General features: G+C 43.8%; 1 protein-coding gene across 2 annotated transcripts in view; it reads left to right on the top strand.

The window, feature by feature from the left end:
* Positions 1-17,939, top strand: part of LOC306931387 (leucine-rich PPR motif-containing protein, mitochondrial-like) — an 85,756-nt gene extending 67,817 nt beyond the window's left edge. For both annotated transcript variants that reach the window (XM_079512766.1, XM_079512765.1), the window contains 6 exons: positions 5,824-5,951; positions 6,447-6,562; positions 10,148-10,222; positions 11,201-11,285; positions 13,067-13,209; positions 17,668-17,939. In XM_079512766.1, the coding sequence (XP_079368892.1) occupies positions 5,824-5,951; positions 6,447-6,562; positions 10,148-10,222; positions 11,201-11,285; positions 13,067-13,209; positions 17,668-17,727 (607 nt within the window). In that variant the 3' untranslated portion in view covers positions 17,728-17,939. The remainder of the gene's footprint in view (positions 1-5,823; positions 5,952-6,446; positions 6,563-10,147; positions 10,223-11,200; positions 11,286-13,066; positions 13,210-17,667) is intronic.
* Positions 17,940-18,250: the final 311 nt, after the last annotated feature.

Raw genomic sequence — 18,250 nt, forward strand, 5'->3', positions numbered from 1 at the left:
TACTGAAGCAACGCGTGGTTATGATGACGTTGCTACAAGGATCGGAGGGGGGACGGGGAGTGAAGCTAACAGTAGCGTATTATATAAGATCTGTATGACGTTTCATTGACGTCTGAGCTTGCATGATAATTGCATTCATTGTATATTGTATACAATCATGATTGTACATTGTTTAGTGTGTCTCCGTGTGATGATGATGATGACGATGATGTCAGATAGCCTACGTCCCCCCCCCCCCCAACTGGCTATTGGCCGGGCTGACTACAGCTAAATGTTTATTTTTATATATTTAGAACTGGCATCGGAGGAGGAGGATGATGATGATGATGATGATGATGAAGACGAAGAGTCAAGACTGCGATGGAGTTCTCCGACACTGAACCGGATGCATTCATTCATTTCAGTTGTTGTTTTTTTTTTAATTTAGCCTACACACACACACACCGTCAAGAACAACTGGAATGCAGTGGTTTGGGGACACTGGGGAGTTTGGGGACAACTGTTTTGTATGTAGGCCTATTTATTTTCTGTAATATTTATTATAATTGTATTATGTTAGTAGTCATAAAAAATAAAAGACAAGCTTTTACAATGAGTTAGACCTGTCATGGCTATTTTGTTCACTAGTCTGAGGTTTATGGTTTGACTAAGCGAGTTTCAACTGTGATTTACTCTGTAACGGTAGATGGTAAGAACCCAATTTTTTTGTTATAATACAGTATACATTCAAGTCTATATTTTGATACATATCATGGGCACAAAGTCATATCAAAACAATGTCCTTGGATGAGTTTTTTATCAAAACTGTTTCTTCACAACAGGTTTTTGAGATACATGCATGAATAGACACGGTACTGGTAAGACTATGTAAACATGGTATATATCAAAATGTGCGTTAGAATGTCTAATTTTACACCAAAAAAGAATTGAGTTTATATGATGTTCCATTTCAGAGCTAGGGGGACTTTTAGCTGGATAGGTCAGATTGATCATGACTGACCATGCTATTTATAGATGGCAAAATATCTACAGTGGTACATGTGAGAAACTTTTTATTTTATTTTAATTGAACTAGACAACTCACCCTTTAAAATTAGATATTGCATGGCTATGTACGCCCAGCAGAAAAAAAGTTATTTAGAAAATAAAACTTCAACCGGTCATAACTTTTTTTGTTGTCCTAGAAACACTACCCAGTGTAAATGCAGGCTCTTTTAAATGGCTTCCAACACCACAACTAAACATTTTATCAACTCAGTTCATTTTTTTCCTGGAAGCAGACAAGCCAAGCTTTCTCTGAAGGTCTTTCGTTGTCACACATTCACAACAGAGAATTTTCAATAAATCATTCAAAAACGCCATTCTGCCATAGAGAAGTCTAAAAACTATATAGAAATCCATGAAACTCTCAAAGAGTTAAGAACAAGAAAAATGCAAAAGTACTATTTTCCACTATTGAACATGTACTAAACCCTCCCCAGTCTTACAAGCAATCATTTCCCGCCTCTACTGCTAAGTGCAACGAGTTTGCATCCTTTTTTGATGCCAAAATCAATAACATTCGAGCTGGCATCATAAATGTAGCTGCTGCAAACACAGCAAATGTTGCCTCGCTTTTAAATATTGTTCGCCCTAGGGGAAGCCTGGCGTCTTTCCATACAGTCGAGGAAGAGGAACTCCGCAAGACCATAATGCAGATGTCCTCATCCACATGTTCACTGGACGGTATTCCCACCCCCTTCCTCAAAGAGGTGCTAGAGTGTGTACTTGGAGAAATCCTGCAAATTGTAAACGGCTCCTTACAATCAGGCAACTTTTCTGACTCACTGAAGACGGCTGTAGTTAAGCCACTACTTAAGAAAAATAACCTTGATCCCTCTGTGTTGGGAAATTACAGACCAATTTCCAATCTCCCCTTTCTGGGCAAGGTAATAGAAAAAATCATCTTTCTCCAACTAGACAATTTTCTGCAGAACAATAATATACATAATAAATTTCAATCCGGTTTCAGAAAAGGGCACAGCACTGAAACGGCACTTGTAAAAGTAATCGATGATCTCAGGGTATCCGCCGACAAGAAACATGTGTCCGTTCTACTACTCCTGGACTTAACGGCCGCTTTCGATACAATTGATCACTCAATTTTATTACAACGTCTCGAGCACTTGATAGGCCTCTCAGGCACGGCCTTATCCTGGTTCTCCTCGTACTTATCAGGAAGAAGCTATTTTGTCAGCCTAGCCGACTTTGTATCGGACACGCACAATATTGATTCCGGTATTCCACAGGGCTCAATCCTTGGTCCTCTATTGTTCTCCCTCTATATATTGCCGCTGGGAGAACTCATTAGCGCCCTCGGAGTGAATTACCACTTCTATGCGGACGATACGCAGCTGTATCTTTCCGTAGCCCCTGATGACCCCTCTGCCCTTGACCCACTGCTATCCTGTCTGTCCAACATTAAATGCTGGATGAGTGAGAACTTTCTCCAACTGAACGAGGATAAGACAGAAGTTCTTATAATTGGCTCTAATGAGCAAAAATAATTGATCACTGAAGTATAAAAGATTGTACACAGTCCATATAGAACATCATAGTCACCGCACTTAAGCTGAAACCCAACAGTCGGTATAACGCATTACCAGGCAACGTGCTTGTGAGCAAGACCATCGTAACACACTACTGCATACTAACACAAGCGTAATAGGATTATTCATACATTCTGTCCTTAATGTGTTAAAACAACAAATAGCAAAATGCTCTCTTCTCTACCGCCAATCCTCGGTGTCGCCTTCATCTCGTCTCAAAAAGCAAGTGAACACATTTTTAAAGCGGGCAGCGCATCAAACTTTCATCGCCCTACATTAGCACCGATCAGCACTACCGCACACACAGACTCAAAACGGACAGCAGAAAATAGAGACTGAGAAATGAAATAAGATAAAGGGTGGACGGCCTCACGCCCGATTGGCCACCGGTGGGTGGGGCGGGGGGAAATGAGCGCTTGTCGTCTTGAACCCTGACCTCTGGGAGCGGTAGCCCTGAGCAGCTGTGACACGTGCGTCCCTGGCGCGCCTGAGTCGAGCTGACTGCTTAAGAGCCGGGGCGGTAAAAGACAAAACAAGCAGGGCCACCGGAAAACTGAGCGCCACATTTAGAGCCTCCCTCCCACCCTCGCTAAATTATTCAGACGTCCCCAGTCGCAACAATCAGCTGGATACGTCCCCAACACAGACGCACATAGACACACATACACTTACACTATTCGTTAAATATTCATAACGGCTGGTGGCAGAGGAGGAGGAGGAGGAGGAGGTGGGGGAGAAGAGGAAGAGGAGTGTTAAGTGTTATTAGCTAAGCCGGGTTGCCAGATAGATGTGTTTCAGGTTTGCAGAGATTTGCCGCCCAGGTCCTGTTTGGTTGAGGCAGCAGCATCAGCAGAAAAGCACTGTGCGGAGTGTGTGTGTGTGTGTGTGTGTGTGTGTGTGTGTGTGTGTGTGTGTGTGTGTGTGTGTGTGTGTGTGTGTGTGTGTGTGTGTGTGTGTGTGTGTGTGTGTGTGTGTGTGTGTGTGTGTGTGTGTGTGTGTGTGTGTGTGTGTGTGTGTGTGTGTGTGTGTGTGTGTGTGTGTGGGGGGGGGGGGGTGCGCGTTAGACTGTTGCACGAGTGGAGAGGGGGTGTAAAGAAAACATTACACCTAGAATGGCTATTTAATGTAAGCTCAGCTGACCGACAGCTTAAGACAAGGTGCATTGTCCTGAAACCCGATTCATGCCTGGTCGCAAGACTGAACTTGAGAAAAAGAAGATTGTGACTGAGTCATCTGGACACAATCAGTTGTGTCATCGTTAACAGTAAAATCATTCAGTGTTTTTGATGACAATTATGTGTGTGCTTATTTTTCAAACTGCTCATAATGGCGGAGCTTACTGATCAAAGTGACAGATGTGTTCCACATGAGTCAAGGAACATGTGGAAACAAGTGCCATGACTTTTGGCCAAACGAGGCATGAGTTATGCCTGTTCAAAGTTTTCATTTTCAAAAAATTGCTATTCCTTTGGTCTATTGCAGTAAGACTGGTTTCAGTGCTATTTGGCAAGACCCTCTACCATACTGTAAAATGTCATAAGCATATGACACTGCATGTACGGTATGTATTAGGGGCAGAAGAAGAATTTTCACAAAACAGCTATTTTCATTGGCTTATAAAAAACTTGTTTCACTTAAAAAAATGTACTACGATCTTTCTTGTCCGTATAGGTCCAAAGTTCACGTGTAGAAGTTTTCGTGCATTTTGATCAAAGATTCTGGGAGGAGATAGATTTGAACTGTTTTTCATATAATTCAAAATGGAGGGTGATCTAAAGGTCAGGTTCGGGACTTCTTGGTCCCTTAATAATAATAGGAAGTAAGAAGTAAGTTGATACAAAACCCTAGGAGACGGCCTCCTTCGCTGGATGTGTCTGGATGTCCCGGTCTTTGGATTGGGCACTAGGCTATAGTAGTCAGCCTGTGTGATTTGTTCGATAAAGAACGAGATTCAACCAGCCGTGAGTCAGACACTAGTGTGGTTAGCACAAGGCAGGCAGACGGGGGAAAGGAAAGAGCTCCACCTACTGAGTCATCTGGACACAATCAGTTGTGTTTTTGATGACAATAATGTCCTTATTTTGGCACTATCCATTACTACAGTGTGTTCGCTGTTCATGTTTTCACGTACAAACTTCTCTTCAACTGGGATTTCAGATAATGGTCCATAGATTGTGTGTAGAACGTTTCACACAAATCTCTCAAAGATCCAGGCAGAAAATCAGGTATTAGCATTTTCAAACTGCTCAAAGGAAAGGAACTAAGAAAGCTCAGAAGTGTAAAGAAAGGAAATGCAGAAAAAAGGATCGGAGTATGTTTCCACTTACTGTGCCAAAGTGCAGATTCACAGAGCAAAGGCAGAGTCACACCGCTACTCAGAGTAAGACTGGGGTACCTCTAGTTAGCTTTTAAAAGGGAGGGCGGAGCTATGAGATCACTTGAGCTGTTTTGATGGCTCAGGTGATGGCAATAGTCTGCTGGCTCTTTGTTCAGTTTCAGAAAGACAGTCTGAAAGTGTGTCACTGAGCTCTGCCTGTAGACAGTAAATTGGCCCAGAGTATAAAAACAGACAGAAGACAATTAAGACAAACTGTTAGTAAAATAAAGGAAGGAAATGTGGAAAAAAGGGATCGGAGTATGTTTTCACTTACTGTGCCAAAGTGCAGATTCACAGAGCAAAGGCAGAGTCACACCGCTAGTACTACTCAGAGGGCTGAGGGATTCTCGCCCTCAGGGCGTCTTACTGGTATTGTACTGTATGTGAAATATCTGACACGCCACTTTTCCTTTGGCATGTCTCTTGGTCATTTAGCAGCCCCTTAACCCATTTAGGCCTGACGTCGAAATTAAAAAAATGTCTTCTAAATGCTGACCGTTTTCTGAAATACGTGTTTCTTTATCAGTGGTGCTCAATATTTCGCCGAAAATTATCTGTATTTGGCCGCCGACCCCCATCTGAAAATATGTTGTTCCAGGAACCCCTCAGAAGCAAAGATTTGAGTTAAAAATGTTCACTCTGAAAGAATATATATTCAAAGATTTGGGCCACATTTTCACGTTTTTTCAAAAATAGCAGACCTACAAGCTCGTAGCGCGCCACTTGGTGGCGCACTATGAGCTTGTAGATCTGCTATTTTTCAATAGCTAAATTATAACATGATGTTTAAAACACCAAAAGGGGTTCCCGCCCAAAATGGATTAAGTTGGTGAGATATGTTTTCCTTTTGCCCTCCAGGGGTGACGTGGATTCTGCCGTGGAGGTTTTGGAGGCCGTCTACACGGCTCCAGAGAGCTTGTTCCCCAGCATGTCCTACGTCTTCAGAAAGGTCCTGGAGGAGAACCACGATCAGGCCTTGGACAAACGTAAGACCCACCAACAGAATATACAACCATAGACCATCCAGTTTTACAGTTTATAGTCATGGAACCTGGAAGATTTCAAATGCTTTTTTAATAAGTCATAGACATATTATTCATTTTGTAAATTGGCCTTTTCTCCGGGGACTGTTTCCAAATGCTAATTAATCTGCGCTTTACAATGGTTTAAAACTCAATGATAAAGTAACCTATTCATACTCATATTTTGAGTATTTCAAACAAGTTTCAAGTCTATGCGATTTGATTTTCATACCATACTGAAATGAGTGGAATGAAAATAAAAACATGGTATGCTTGTACCATACCACCACAGTGATCCTATTCATTTTCATTAAGTGTGTGTGTGTGTGTGTGTGTGTGTGTGTGTGTGTGTGTGTGTGTGTGTGTGTGTGTGTGTGTGTGTGTGTGTGTGTGTGTGTGTGTGTGTGTGTGTGTGTGTGTGTGTGTGTGTGTGTGTGTGTGTGTGTGTGTGTGTTGCAGTGAGTGCTATGGCGGAGCGCCTAGCCAATCACTTCGCCTGCTACAGGCCAAACACAGACCTCTTCCTGGCGCTATTTGAGATGGACAAAATAGAGGATGCAAAGTTCCTGCTAGCTGTAAGTGTGTCCTTACTATCCGTCTACAGTATATGCCTTAAGTTTGTGTGTGTGTGTGTGTGGAGAACATTATATTCAGACGTCATACTGTTGTATTGAATGTTAAACTAAAACCAGCTCACGGTTCCAGAAACTGTAGGACTGAAGTTTCAAAACTACAGTCAGTGCTATTTACTCATTAACCGTTTGGGCAAAGCTCTTTGGATATAAACCCCAAAACAATCCCCACTTCATTTGGGATATGGTGTGCCTACTGTAGTGTGTGCATTCCTGCATTCCAGAATCCAGAGTGATGATGGAGTGCTGGTGAGATATACCCAAAATATATTTAGTGGCCAGGTTTGCCACTCGGAGAACACAGAGACCACAAAGGTTTATCTTCATCGCACAGAACGTGTCTCGCTGTTACTGACGCTTCAGTGTTAATTCATCCATTTATAACTCGGAGAGAGTGTACAAAATGTAACAATTACATTTGTACACGGTCAGGATTCAATTAAACTTCAGATGGAATGGCAAGATAAGCCTCTGAAAAGCACAGGGAAAATAACTCATGCGTGCCACTTCTGTGTCTGTGTGTATAGTACCATCCATCTAGCCTTCCTCTAGTTGACTTATTTATCCAGATGCATATCCCTCTCATTCATAGTAAAAGCGGAGGGGGATACTTCCCACCACACCACACCACACCACCACCGGGTAGGCTGTGTGAAATTGGCCTGCTGCCACTTTACTTAATGTGATCACGCTTCATCAAGTGCAGCTCCATGACTCTGTGTTCGGCTCTGGGGATGTGAATATGTACCAGCTTAGATGAGTCAGAGACAGGAAAGAGAACACTAGATGGATGGATGAGCGGAAGGCATTGGAGAGATGGAGAGAGAGAGAGGGAAACCAGGCGAGGACAGACGGATGAGAGACATGGCTTGCCTTCGGTCCACCGCAAACCGTCCACCAGGAATCTCCTGGTTGATTGTCGCTCTCGCTCCGTCTATCAATCATTTAGCTGTGTTTCAGACTGGCATGCATGCTAATGAGCGTGGATATGTTACTTAGCTGCTGTTGCTGACCACCATTCATCACTATTTCAAAAGGAACTAAATGGATCTCTTTATGAAGATGGGGAAAGAAAAGTATTGTCAAATACCGTTAATTTTTTCTAATAAACAGCAAAAGAACCCATTCTGGACGGGAACCCGTTTTGGTGTTTTAACTAAGCATTATTTAGCTATTGAAAAATAGCAGATCTACGAGCTTGTAGGTCTGCAATTTTTGAAAAATCGTGAAAATGTAGCACAAATCTTTGAATATATATTCTTTCAGAAGACTTTTCATTTATTTCGACGTCAGGCCTAAATGGGTTAAACCCTATGTACCTATTCTTGGTCCCCTCCTTTTTCCCCCCTACACCAAATCTCTATTCCGATCTACAAGATCACTACAACGAACTTGCCGATCTGCTATTTTTGCCGAATGTTTGCCTATTATTATGCCATGCCCAGAATAGGTACGGTAGGGTTCATGTGTTTTTACCTGGAGGTCACATAGTGTAGACAGACATGGGGACTGCTCCCTCCCTGACCTCGTGAGTCATCATAGGTCTCAATCATTAAACAGGCATATCTGACTAGCATGCATGCTAATGAACATGTATACATGACTTGGCCCTGCTCTCATCTTCATCACTAATTAAATAAATGTCCACCATTAGACTCGGTCTGTACTGCAGTCTGCTCTTTGCTTCCTGTCACTTTTCACATCTGTAGATAAGATTATAAATGTTGGTCTTGGAAGGGAAAACGTGTGCAGTACAAGAAAATGAAACAAAATGAAATAATGGTCTGACGTACTTCTGCCGTTCTTATGTGACAAAGAACACGTACATTAAAGAAGTGAAGTGAAGATGAATAGAAACGGTCCTCAAATGACTGCACACGTTTTTGTTCAGGATCTGTGGACTCAACCAGTACCGACCAGTAGATTCTGGTTTGTAACTCGTCATGGTCCACCACCTCACTCCCCCACCCCCTAAACCACCAGTCCAGGTCACTGCGGGGTGACAACCCGGCTCGTTCCTTCTGTCCCATTATAAATTAAGACGGGGGGCCAAAAGGAACTCTGAAAAGCTTCTAACTAACTAGCTACACAGATGATAATAATGACAGGCAAACCTGTCCAGTGGGAGAGTGGAATGAGAGAGAGCCATTCAGCCATTGGAATGTGAACAGAAACATAGAATAGTAAAAAGCGGCAAGGCGGATACTGGGGGGGGGGGGGGGGGGGGGCATTGGGGAACGGATGTAGCTCTTATGCAGTGGTGTGTGTAGCGGAGAAAGTACCCCCGATCGGCCCTGGCCTTTTTGGAGTGTTCGGTCTAGCAGAGAGAGAGATCAGGGGGGAGGAGAGGGAATGGATGTAAGAGCGAGGGGGGTTGAGTGAAGTGGCATAGTTTTTGTCTAATTACCTGATTGTACCAAAGCCATTCTGCCACCGAGTGACTATGTAGTGAGTGCGTGTGCGCTCGCGTGCATGCATTTGTGTGAGTGAGACTGTTAAAAGCCTAGCAAGCCTTGCCCCTTTTTAATTCTGCAAGAGTGGGAGAAGAAGTGAAACACGTCAGTTCACGACCGGCTAGTAATGTGACCTCATTGCTTCTCAGCCCAGAGGAAAGGAAACACACAAGGCCTCTCTGTTCTCACCCACTCACTGGCTTAGCACACTGCAACTTCCATGCAACACACACATACCGTACGTACGCTACGGTACGTGCACTCAAAACACATGCATAAATGCTCCCGATCGTAGGGGGCTAGTGGCACATGCATGCTGCTGCTGCTGCTGCTGCTGCTGCTGCATCGCCATACAGATCTGAGTTAAAATGTCTAGCAGAAAAGGTACACAGTGTGTAGTATGGTGTCGTGTTTGAATATACTGTACATCATTATGTGGACTGAGTGCAGAGAAAATGGCTTCTGGAGCCATTTTCTCTGCACTTAAAATTTAAGTCGCATACTAAGCTTGTTACTCATCTATCTAATGTTTCTCTCTTTCCAACTCTCCCTCTCCTCAATCTCTCTAACTCATAACTCGCTGTCATTATCTCACTTCCTGGTTTGTGTTAATTGGTAATGTCAGGAAGTGGTGCAGGCCCAAATCACCCAATGAAAAGCTTTGGGTATATTTAGATTTCAACTAAGTGCTAGATTGGTGGCCCTTTATGCGACTAAGTGTAGATAATTATGCTTTTTGAAGTGAGTGGTGCTGTATATTAATTATATGTATTATAATTCCTAAAGAAACCAGGAGTTGTGTTTCTGACCCACTTATTAAGTCAGCAAGTGTGTGTGTGTGTGTGTGTGTGTGTGTGTGTGTGTGTGTGTGTGTGTGTGTGTGTGTGTGTGTGTGTGTGTGTGTGTGTGTGTGTGTGCGCGCGTGTGCGTGTGCGTGTGCGTGCGCGCGTGCGCTTATGTATGTCAATGGCAAAGATGTTGGAGGGTTCTTTGCTATAAAAAATAACCCATTTGATCAATGTCAGGCCTCGTTGTGACAGTCGCATGTCTTTTGTCCCCCCCCCGTCTGCCGTAGCGCTGTAACGCAGTGGCTGAACAGAAGTCCAAGATTCTCTCCTACGTAACTAAACTGTCCAAGAAACCTGGACAGGTAAAACAGACCTTTGATTTCTTCTGCATACAGTACATGACTACATCTTGCCTCTCTTCAAACACATTTTGAATTGCTGTTCATTATTCATTATTTTGAGGATTATTGTGTGATGGTTCATAAATCAGTGATCTAATCCTAATCTAATTTTGAGCTCTTTTTACAAGAAATGCAACTTTCTCTAAGCTGACACTTCCCTGTTACGTGGTTCTACGACATACTGTCTATTCTTTGACCTCCACTGATGTGCATTGTGTCATATATGCACGAGCGCACACACATTTATTTCTACCATTTATATTATAGGTACAGTAAGGTTACAGTACATACAAAATCATGGCATACTATATGTTTTCATGATACAATAGGCATGTCACTCAGTACTCTATGGGTATAAATTATAAGTAGGGATATTTTTTTGCTCCTGATCCGATCCCGATCATTTGATTTTGAGCATCTGCCGATACCGATTTTTCCCGATCCGATATTTATATTTTATAGAACACGTTTATGCCATATCACAATAGTACAACATCCCAAATCACAGACAATTTCCAGTCTAATATCATGATATGGATATATTATTGATACTAGTGATGTCCTGATCCCATTTTTTGGTTCCCATTCCGATCATTTGAAAATGACGTGATCGGCCTCGATTTCCGATCACCCGATCCGATCGGGACAACCCTAGGTATAAGTAACAGCGTCTCTGCCATATAATGTAGCAGAGACATCACGATGCTTTGCCATCCTTTTTGTCTTTTTTGGGCTTCCTTACTTGTTGAAGCCCCTCTAACAACCAGTCTGTGTTTGTGTCACAGGCTGCCAAATTTTTTAAACAAATAGCTACACATACACACACGACACACATGGTATGCAGTGTGTGAACTTTTATATATGATATTAGATGCATTGTGTATGCATTTATGTTCCTTACTATATGTCTTTGTGTGTTTTGCTGTATATGGCATGCAGGTGGACAAGGTCAAGAGCCTTTTTAGCCTATTTCCAGATTGCACAGAGAAGGACTCTCAAAACACATACATGATGAAATGCTACGGTAAGAAACACTCTGGGCCTGGCGAGATCTTGTGCACTAGACAGAGTGGTGCAGTGATCGGCTCGCTGGCCTGTGGCTAAATTGTCATTAGCGACAGGATAAAAAATGCATCAGAGCAAGGCGTGTGTGTGTCTGTGTCTTTGCAGCCGAACAGACAGACATTCAGGGTTAAAAGAACACATGTCCTCTAATGAGTTGGCCGTCCTGGCTAGCCTAGCGTGCTAATCGTAACACGCTCCGCCACTCTGTTCTTCACCTCTCTCCCTTCTATGTCCCTTGCTTCTTGTCCTTCTGCCACCCTCCTCCACCTCCTCTTGTCTCACAATGCTTCTGTTGTCTTCTTTCTCCTAGTTCATCTCCATCTCCTCTTATTTCCTCACCAACACCAACTCTTCCATCTTCCATCTTTTCTCTGTACAGAAAGTTAACATGACTATTTAATTAGTGTTAGCTAACCGTCCGGTCAGCATCTGTTCTCCTCTGTACCGTTCCCCTCTGTTCTTTTGTTATTTCTGCTTTTGTTATTTTGTCCCCACCCATCTCATCTTTATCTCTCACTCTTTACAAACTACTCGTGCTATACCTCACATATTGCAAGATATTAATTAATACAACAATAAGGGCCTTTCTCGTCCCCACCCCTCTCCATTTGTTTATATTGTGTTAAGGATCCAAGATGGCCGCAGCACCAGGAGGGGGTGGGGTCGGCATATGCCCTTACTGGGCTGCGTTCACACATTCAAGACCCCTGTCTTGTGTTTGTCTTGTGTCTGTGTTTAATGGCTGCTCCAATGCATTTCCAATGGAAGCCCTTATGGTTTGACCAAACATTTTGTTTGATGGGGGGGAGGGGGCAGAACACATCCATCAAAGCTGTGTTCAGACACAAGTCAGGTGTCAGACACAAGGCAAGTGTCTTGAATGCAGCCCAGCAAGGGCATATGTCGAACCCGCCCGCTCACCTCCGCCCCACCCCCTCCTGGTGCTTGTAGCTATTTTCCGAGATTTGGTGTAGAAGGAAAAAAGTGGAGCTCAAGTACAGTTCTGGTCAAGTTTACTAGGTAATAGAGGGTTTATGTGCTTTATTCTTTATGTAGAGCCATGGTTCAGACAGGAACACACAAGTTCAAAAATATTTAGTTGTTACTGTTCTTTAGCCTTGCACTACCAGGAAGAGAAGAACATTTTAATCATAGCTAAACATGAAAAAGCATCCACCATTTGCTGTGGAGTTGCAGCCCATCCTGACTGCCAGCAAGTGAGCAATCTGGCAACGAAATCACACAACAAACTTTCCTGATATGTAGCGTAGGCCATGGCGTTGCGACATAACAACCAATGAAAATAACAAAGTTATTCAGATTCTGTTCTTCAGATTCAGATATGTCCTTCATACGCATGCATGCACAAAGACGGTGTGCTGCATGCATAGACGGATATATTGAGTAAAAACGACCATTAGATAAGGGTCTTCACTATTGTATACTGTATGACTTGTTTGAATGGTCCTGAAATACAAATAATGAAATAACAAGGTCTCATTTTCTGAAATATGTATGGGGCTGAAACCGTGTCCATAATTTGGAGTCATAAAGTATGTCATAGATGCCACACGAGATCCAAAATTGGAGCCACTCTCTTCCCATGCCTATCCTGAAATCGGCATGATAAAAAAGTGTATTACAGTACATGCACACGAGAAATAAACACACAATCTGAAATGGTTCCCAATTGATTTCCTGATTTGCTGACTCGTTGTGTCTCTTCCTGGCGTCTCTCAGATCTGGATAACGACCTGGCATCAGCCAAAGCTCTTCATGAACAGATACTGAAGGAGGGAGCGGATTTGGATGAGCTGTCACTCAAAAGGCTAGCCGGGCTCTACCGTCGCGCAGGGGTGGCGATCCCCTACACAGAGCCCCCGGTGAGTCACACACACACACACACACACACACACGCTCATACAGGGAGACATTACAGGAGAGGCGGTCCCCTACGCAGAGCCCCCTGTGAGTCACACACACACATACACGCTCATACAGGGAGACATTACAGGGGAGGCGGTCCCCTACGCAGAGCCCCCTGTGAGTCACACACACACATACACGCTCATACAGGGAGACATTACAGGGGAGGCGGTCCCCTACGCAGAGCCCCCTGTGAGTCACACACACACACACACACACACACGCTCATACAGGGAGACATTACAGGAGAGGCGGTCCCCTACGCAGAGCCCCCTGTGAGTCACACACACACATACACGCTCATACAGGGAGACATTACAGGGGAGGCGGTCCCCTACGCAGAGCCCCCTGTGAGTCACACACACACACACACACACACACACACACACACACACACTCATACAGGGAGACATTACAGGGGAGGCGGTCCCCTACGCAGAGCCCCCTGTGAGTCACACACACACATACACGCTCATACAGGGAGACATTACAGGGGAGGCGGTCCCCTACGCAGAGCCCCCTGTGAGTCACACACACACACACACACACTCATACAGGGAGACATTACAGGGGAGGCGGTCCCCTACGCAGAGCCCCCTGTGAGTCACACACACACACCCTCACGCTCATACATATGAAAATGTTTTCTCTGGTACAATTCCCAATCTCAAACTGTAAACCTTGCAGCCCCAACCGCACTGACATGGGGCCAATGCCAAGAATAGCCCATTGGGACCCTGAAATGTAGAGAATAAAAACCTAGTGACTTTAAGGCCGCCGCAATATAATAATAATAATTTTCATATTAATAAAGTAATATTACGATACCTACGTTTTCAACCATTAAAATCATATTTTAGGTGGAGCATAAATGATCAGCAAGCATAGATCATAATATGTGACTTTAGGCAGCGGTGGCCGAATGGTTTGCGGAGCGGTCTTGTTATTGGAAGGTCGCCAGTTCGAATCCCCGGACCGGCACGTTAAAATTACCACCGCTGAAGTGCCCTTGAGCAAGGCATTGAACCCCTACCATGAAATGTTCTATGAGCAGGGTCTGGCTGTAAACAAGCATCTCGAGCTTAGTCCATTCACCCTGGGTAAACAAAGAACTTTGCTTTGCTTTGACTAAATTTGACTGAGGGGCTGCCATTGGAATTTTTTTAATTTTCGTCTTTTCATGTCATATGAAAGCAGGGAATCATAGCTATAGCTAGATATATTGGTTGAGATATTGGAGATATTGGTTGTTCAGTTTGACCCACCAGTTTTGGAGATATGGCTTATAGAGTAATGTCTTGCGGAAAACAGCGAGTTGAGAAAACAGGCCTTGAAAGGTTCACTTCTGTGGTCTCTAACATTACACATAGCTACATGTTTAAGCATTTATTTCATATTTAGATTTCAGCTCTGACACTTATTTCAGACATGCTCTAGTATGTGAAGAGTCTGCCTGTGCTATTAACTTTGGTCACATATCGCAACCCTACAATGAAGAGCTACATCCTCCCATATATAATATAATAATATATATGGAGGATGACGGCTTGGCTTGCTGTCTTCAGTTCTTCAGTATATTATACTGTAGACCAGGGGTTAGACCCAGGTACCCCTTGTAGGGGATACATTGTCCCAAGTACCACCTCATCCTCGCGACACCGATGGCGATAAGCGTATACTTACAACCTTACATTTCGATGCCATTGGAAATATTTGTATTAAAACTTTTAAATCAAAGTCACAACGCACTACCACATTTTCACAACGTTTATTTAAGATCCTAGAATAGATGTAGACCTATTTGACAGTGCAGATTTAATTGCCTTCCTTGATGCATTAAAGCGTCAACGACCATCTAGCCTGAGCTAACGGGTTTCTGGTCTAGAGGGGCAGGTCGCGCATGAGATTTGCGCGCGCCCTGATTGGTTCACCGATCTGTCCGTCAGCCCTTGTCCCTCCTCTCCCCCCTAGTGCTGCACTACGTCACATCATTTGGAGCGACGCCCACCCGGAAGGGTTGACTCCCACTTCTAGACCAGAGCGGCCAATGCGCTTCCCCATGCTTTCATTTTTTTGCGCAGACGAAAATGAAAGCCTGGGTACCGACGCTAACGACCATCAGCTTGTCACAGTTACAGACACACGGCCTCTGCAGTGCTCTAACTGAAAATGACTGGAGTCTTGTTTCATTTCTATCCGAAAGCCCTTGAATTTGGAATGATTATGGTAATGGTAAGCTCACATATCACACATACCATAATTCCACATATGACACCATTCATCAATTCATTGCGATGGGTGACTTGCTTCAATCTGTAGAAGTTGGAACCAACATGCATATAATTACCTACTGTGTGTGTGTGTGTGCGCGTGCGTGCACGCGCGTGTGTGTGCGCGCGCGTTAGCTGTCCCCGAACATTCGAGGTTCGCTCATTAGGGTTGGCACTCAAATCTTAATGAATGGGCTTGAACCATTCGTTTTTTTAAAATATTTGTTTCCCTTTTTTAACTCGAAAATATATCTCTGCGAGAATGCGATATGCATAATAAGAGTACTATGTTCATGTTGTGTTTAGATGTTATTAATAATCGGGGGGGCACACAACCAGTGCGCCAGTGGGCATATGTCGTCAAAATGTTTTCTGCGCGGTAGATCAAAGGCATTTGCGCACCAACAGCTGAGACAGTTAAACCACGCTAAACCACGTGACCATAATTATTTACAATATGAAAACCATGCATCTTGAACAACACTGGGATTACTTATGGAACCTGCAGCAGTAGGTGAGTAATTACTTTTATCTGTGTTGGACATTTGTTTTGGTTTGGTTGAGCTGCTATACCAAACGTCCTCCTGCTGCTTAACGACTAGCCTACTCAAATACACTGTCTGTGAGACACTTCATTAATTAGAAACGAATGGTTAGGATGTTCGCTCGAAAATTCCTGACGAAGTTCGAGTCCTAAAAACAGGGCTAGGGTACAGCCTTTGTGTGTGTGTGTGTGTGTGTGTTCCTATTGCTGTCGAGTTTTCAAGTGCATTGCACATTTTGGTAAGTCCATGCAAGGCTGTTATTAGTGGATGATGCACACACACACACACACACACACACACACACACACACTCACAGCCTCTGTATTATGCACAGTCAGAGAGGTAAAGTAAGGCCAGGTTTTAGAAGCACAGGAGAATGCACATGGGGAATTGGAGACATGCACATCAGTCACCTTTTCTCACCTCTCTCTCTCTCTCTCTCTCTCTCTCTCGACAACCTCTTGTACCGCCTTAAAACCCACCGTAAAATGGTGATCCGCCTCTGCTGGCTACTGGTGTTACTGTAAATAGAGATGTGCGTGAGACTTGCTTTGTATGGTCTGTATCGCTTGTAGTGGTGATGTGTACTGTAGCTCTATTTACAAGACGGATTGTGGCTGCGCCAGAACATTACGTGAATATACTCAAAATGTAGAGGTTCCCCAGTGAAGTTTGCGATTTGTATCTGGGAAAAGTTTTCCACAAAACGATCTCGGGGTCAATACTCTCCCTGTCCATAACCCTCTCTCTCCTCCTCTCGTTCCCGCCGCTTGTCATAGTGGCTTCCAGGACAAAGTGTCTCAGGAGAAAGGAGATAAGAAAGGTGTTGAACCCTTTCTTTCTCAGTCAATCAATCCTTCTCTCACACAATCACTCTCCTCTTTGTACGACGAACACGGCTACTTATTGACATTAAATCCTTGCGTTATTAAGGGACTGTACAACGTGGGGCAACAACTGTAATCTGTGAAAAGCATTCACAACCCCACCTGCCCTAGACACACACCTCAGAATAAAAGAACACAACTCCTTGGATCAAAACGGTGATTAATTAGCAAAAGCCAAAGGGAGGAACAGAAAGAACAGGGAGTTGTTGGATGTGTGTGTGTGTGTGTGTGTGTGTGTGTGTGTGTGTGTGTGTGTGTGTGTGTGTGTGTGTGTGTGTGTGTGTGTGTGTGTGTGTGTGTGTGTGTGTGTGTGTGTGTGTGTGTGTGTGTGTGTGTGTGTGTGTGTGTGTGTGTGTGTGTGTGTGGCGAGCCTGCTTACAAATCCCTTATTTGTATATTAATGGGAATTTCAAGATGAAAGGAAACAACCTTACCATGGTAAGTGGAGACTATTTAGCTGAGCCCAGAGGGGCCTCGGCAGTTGCTTGCTTTTTGGAAAGTATTTCACACACGCACACACACACACACACACACACACACACACACACACACATACGCGCACACACGTAAATACAAATGCACAAACGAAAAACAAAACCACACTTTGCCTATGAAACAATGGCCTTTGTTCCCCATACAAGTCATTGGGAATAGTTTATTCCTGTTTGATGCTAATTTGGTCTTTATTTCCTCTCTTTTGTCTATGCTTCCAGGAGTCCTTTAGGTTCTACGCAGAAAAGCTGAAGGAGAAGGCAGAAACGAGTAGAGAATAAAGAGTCATTCTCCCAGCCTCACCTCTTCCCTCCATCCCTCCATCCCTCCATTCTTTGTCCTTAATTTTGTTTTTTATAAGTTCTTTGAGTTGGAGTAAAATAAATGGTGAAATACTGTGTTCATGCTGTCGCTATGTTAAAGTTTGTCTTCTGCACCGCTGTAAATGAAGAACTATTTATGCTAATAAATAAAGGTAGTTATCAACATGGCATCCTGGATTCTTGGATTTGAATGGGTGCGTGCTTGCGTCACAAACACAGCCACAGACTAACTTGAATTTTATATACCGTAGACTACACCGGTGCCCGGCTGTAGAGCACGTGTCGGTAACGATGGAAGTTGGAGATCCATGTCCCACCCGGCTACGCAATACCCGTTGTACGTGTGTCAGAGTACCCGTTCCACCCATCTGTCTGTGTCCCTTTTATGCCCATATTTGGAGATTTCTGTATCTGTCTGTCCCTTTATTCCTATGGAGTTCTGTTTCAGGCATGCCCAAATATGGAGTGTTGTGATGTCAGA

Source organism: Electrona antarctica (assembly GCF_951216825.1).
Source record: "Electrona antarctica genome assembly, chromosome: 10".
NCBI lineage: Eukaryota > Metazoa > Chordata > Actinopteri > Myctophiformes > Myctophidae > Electrona > Electrona antarctica.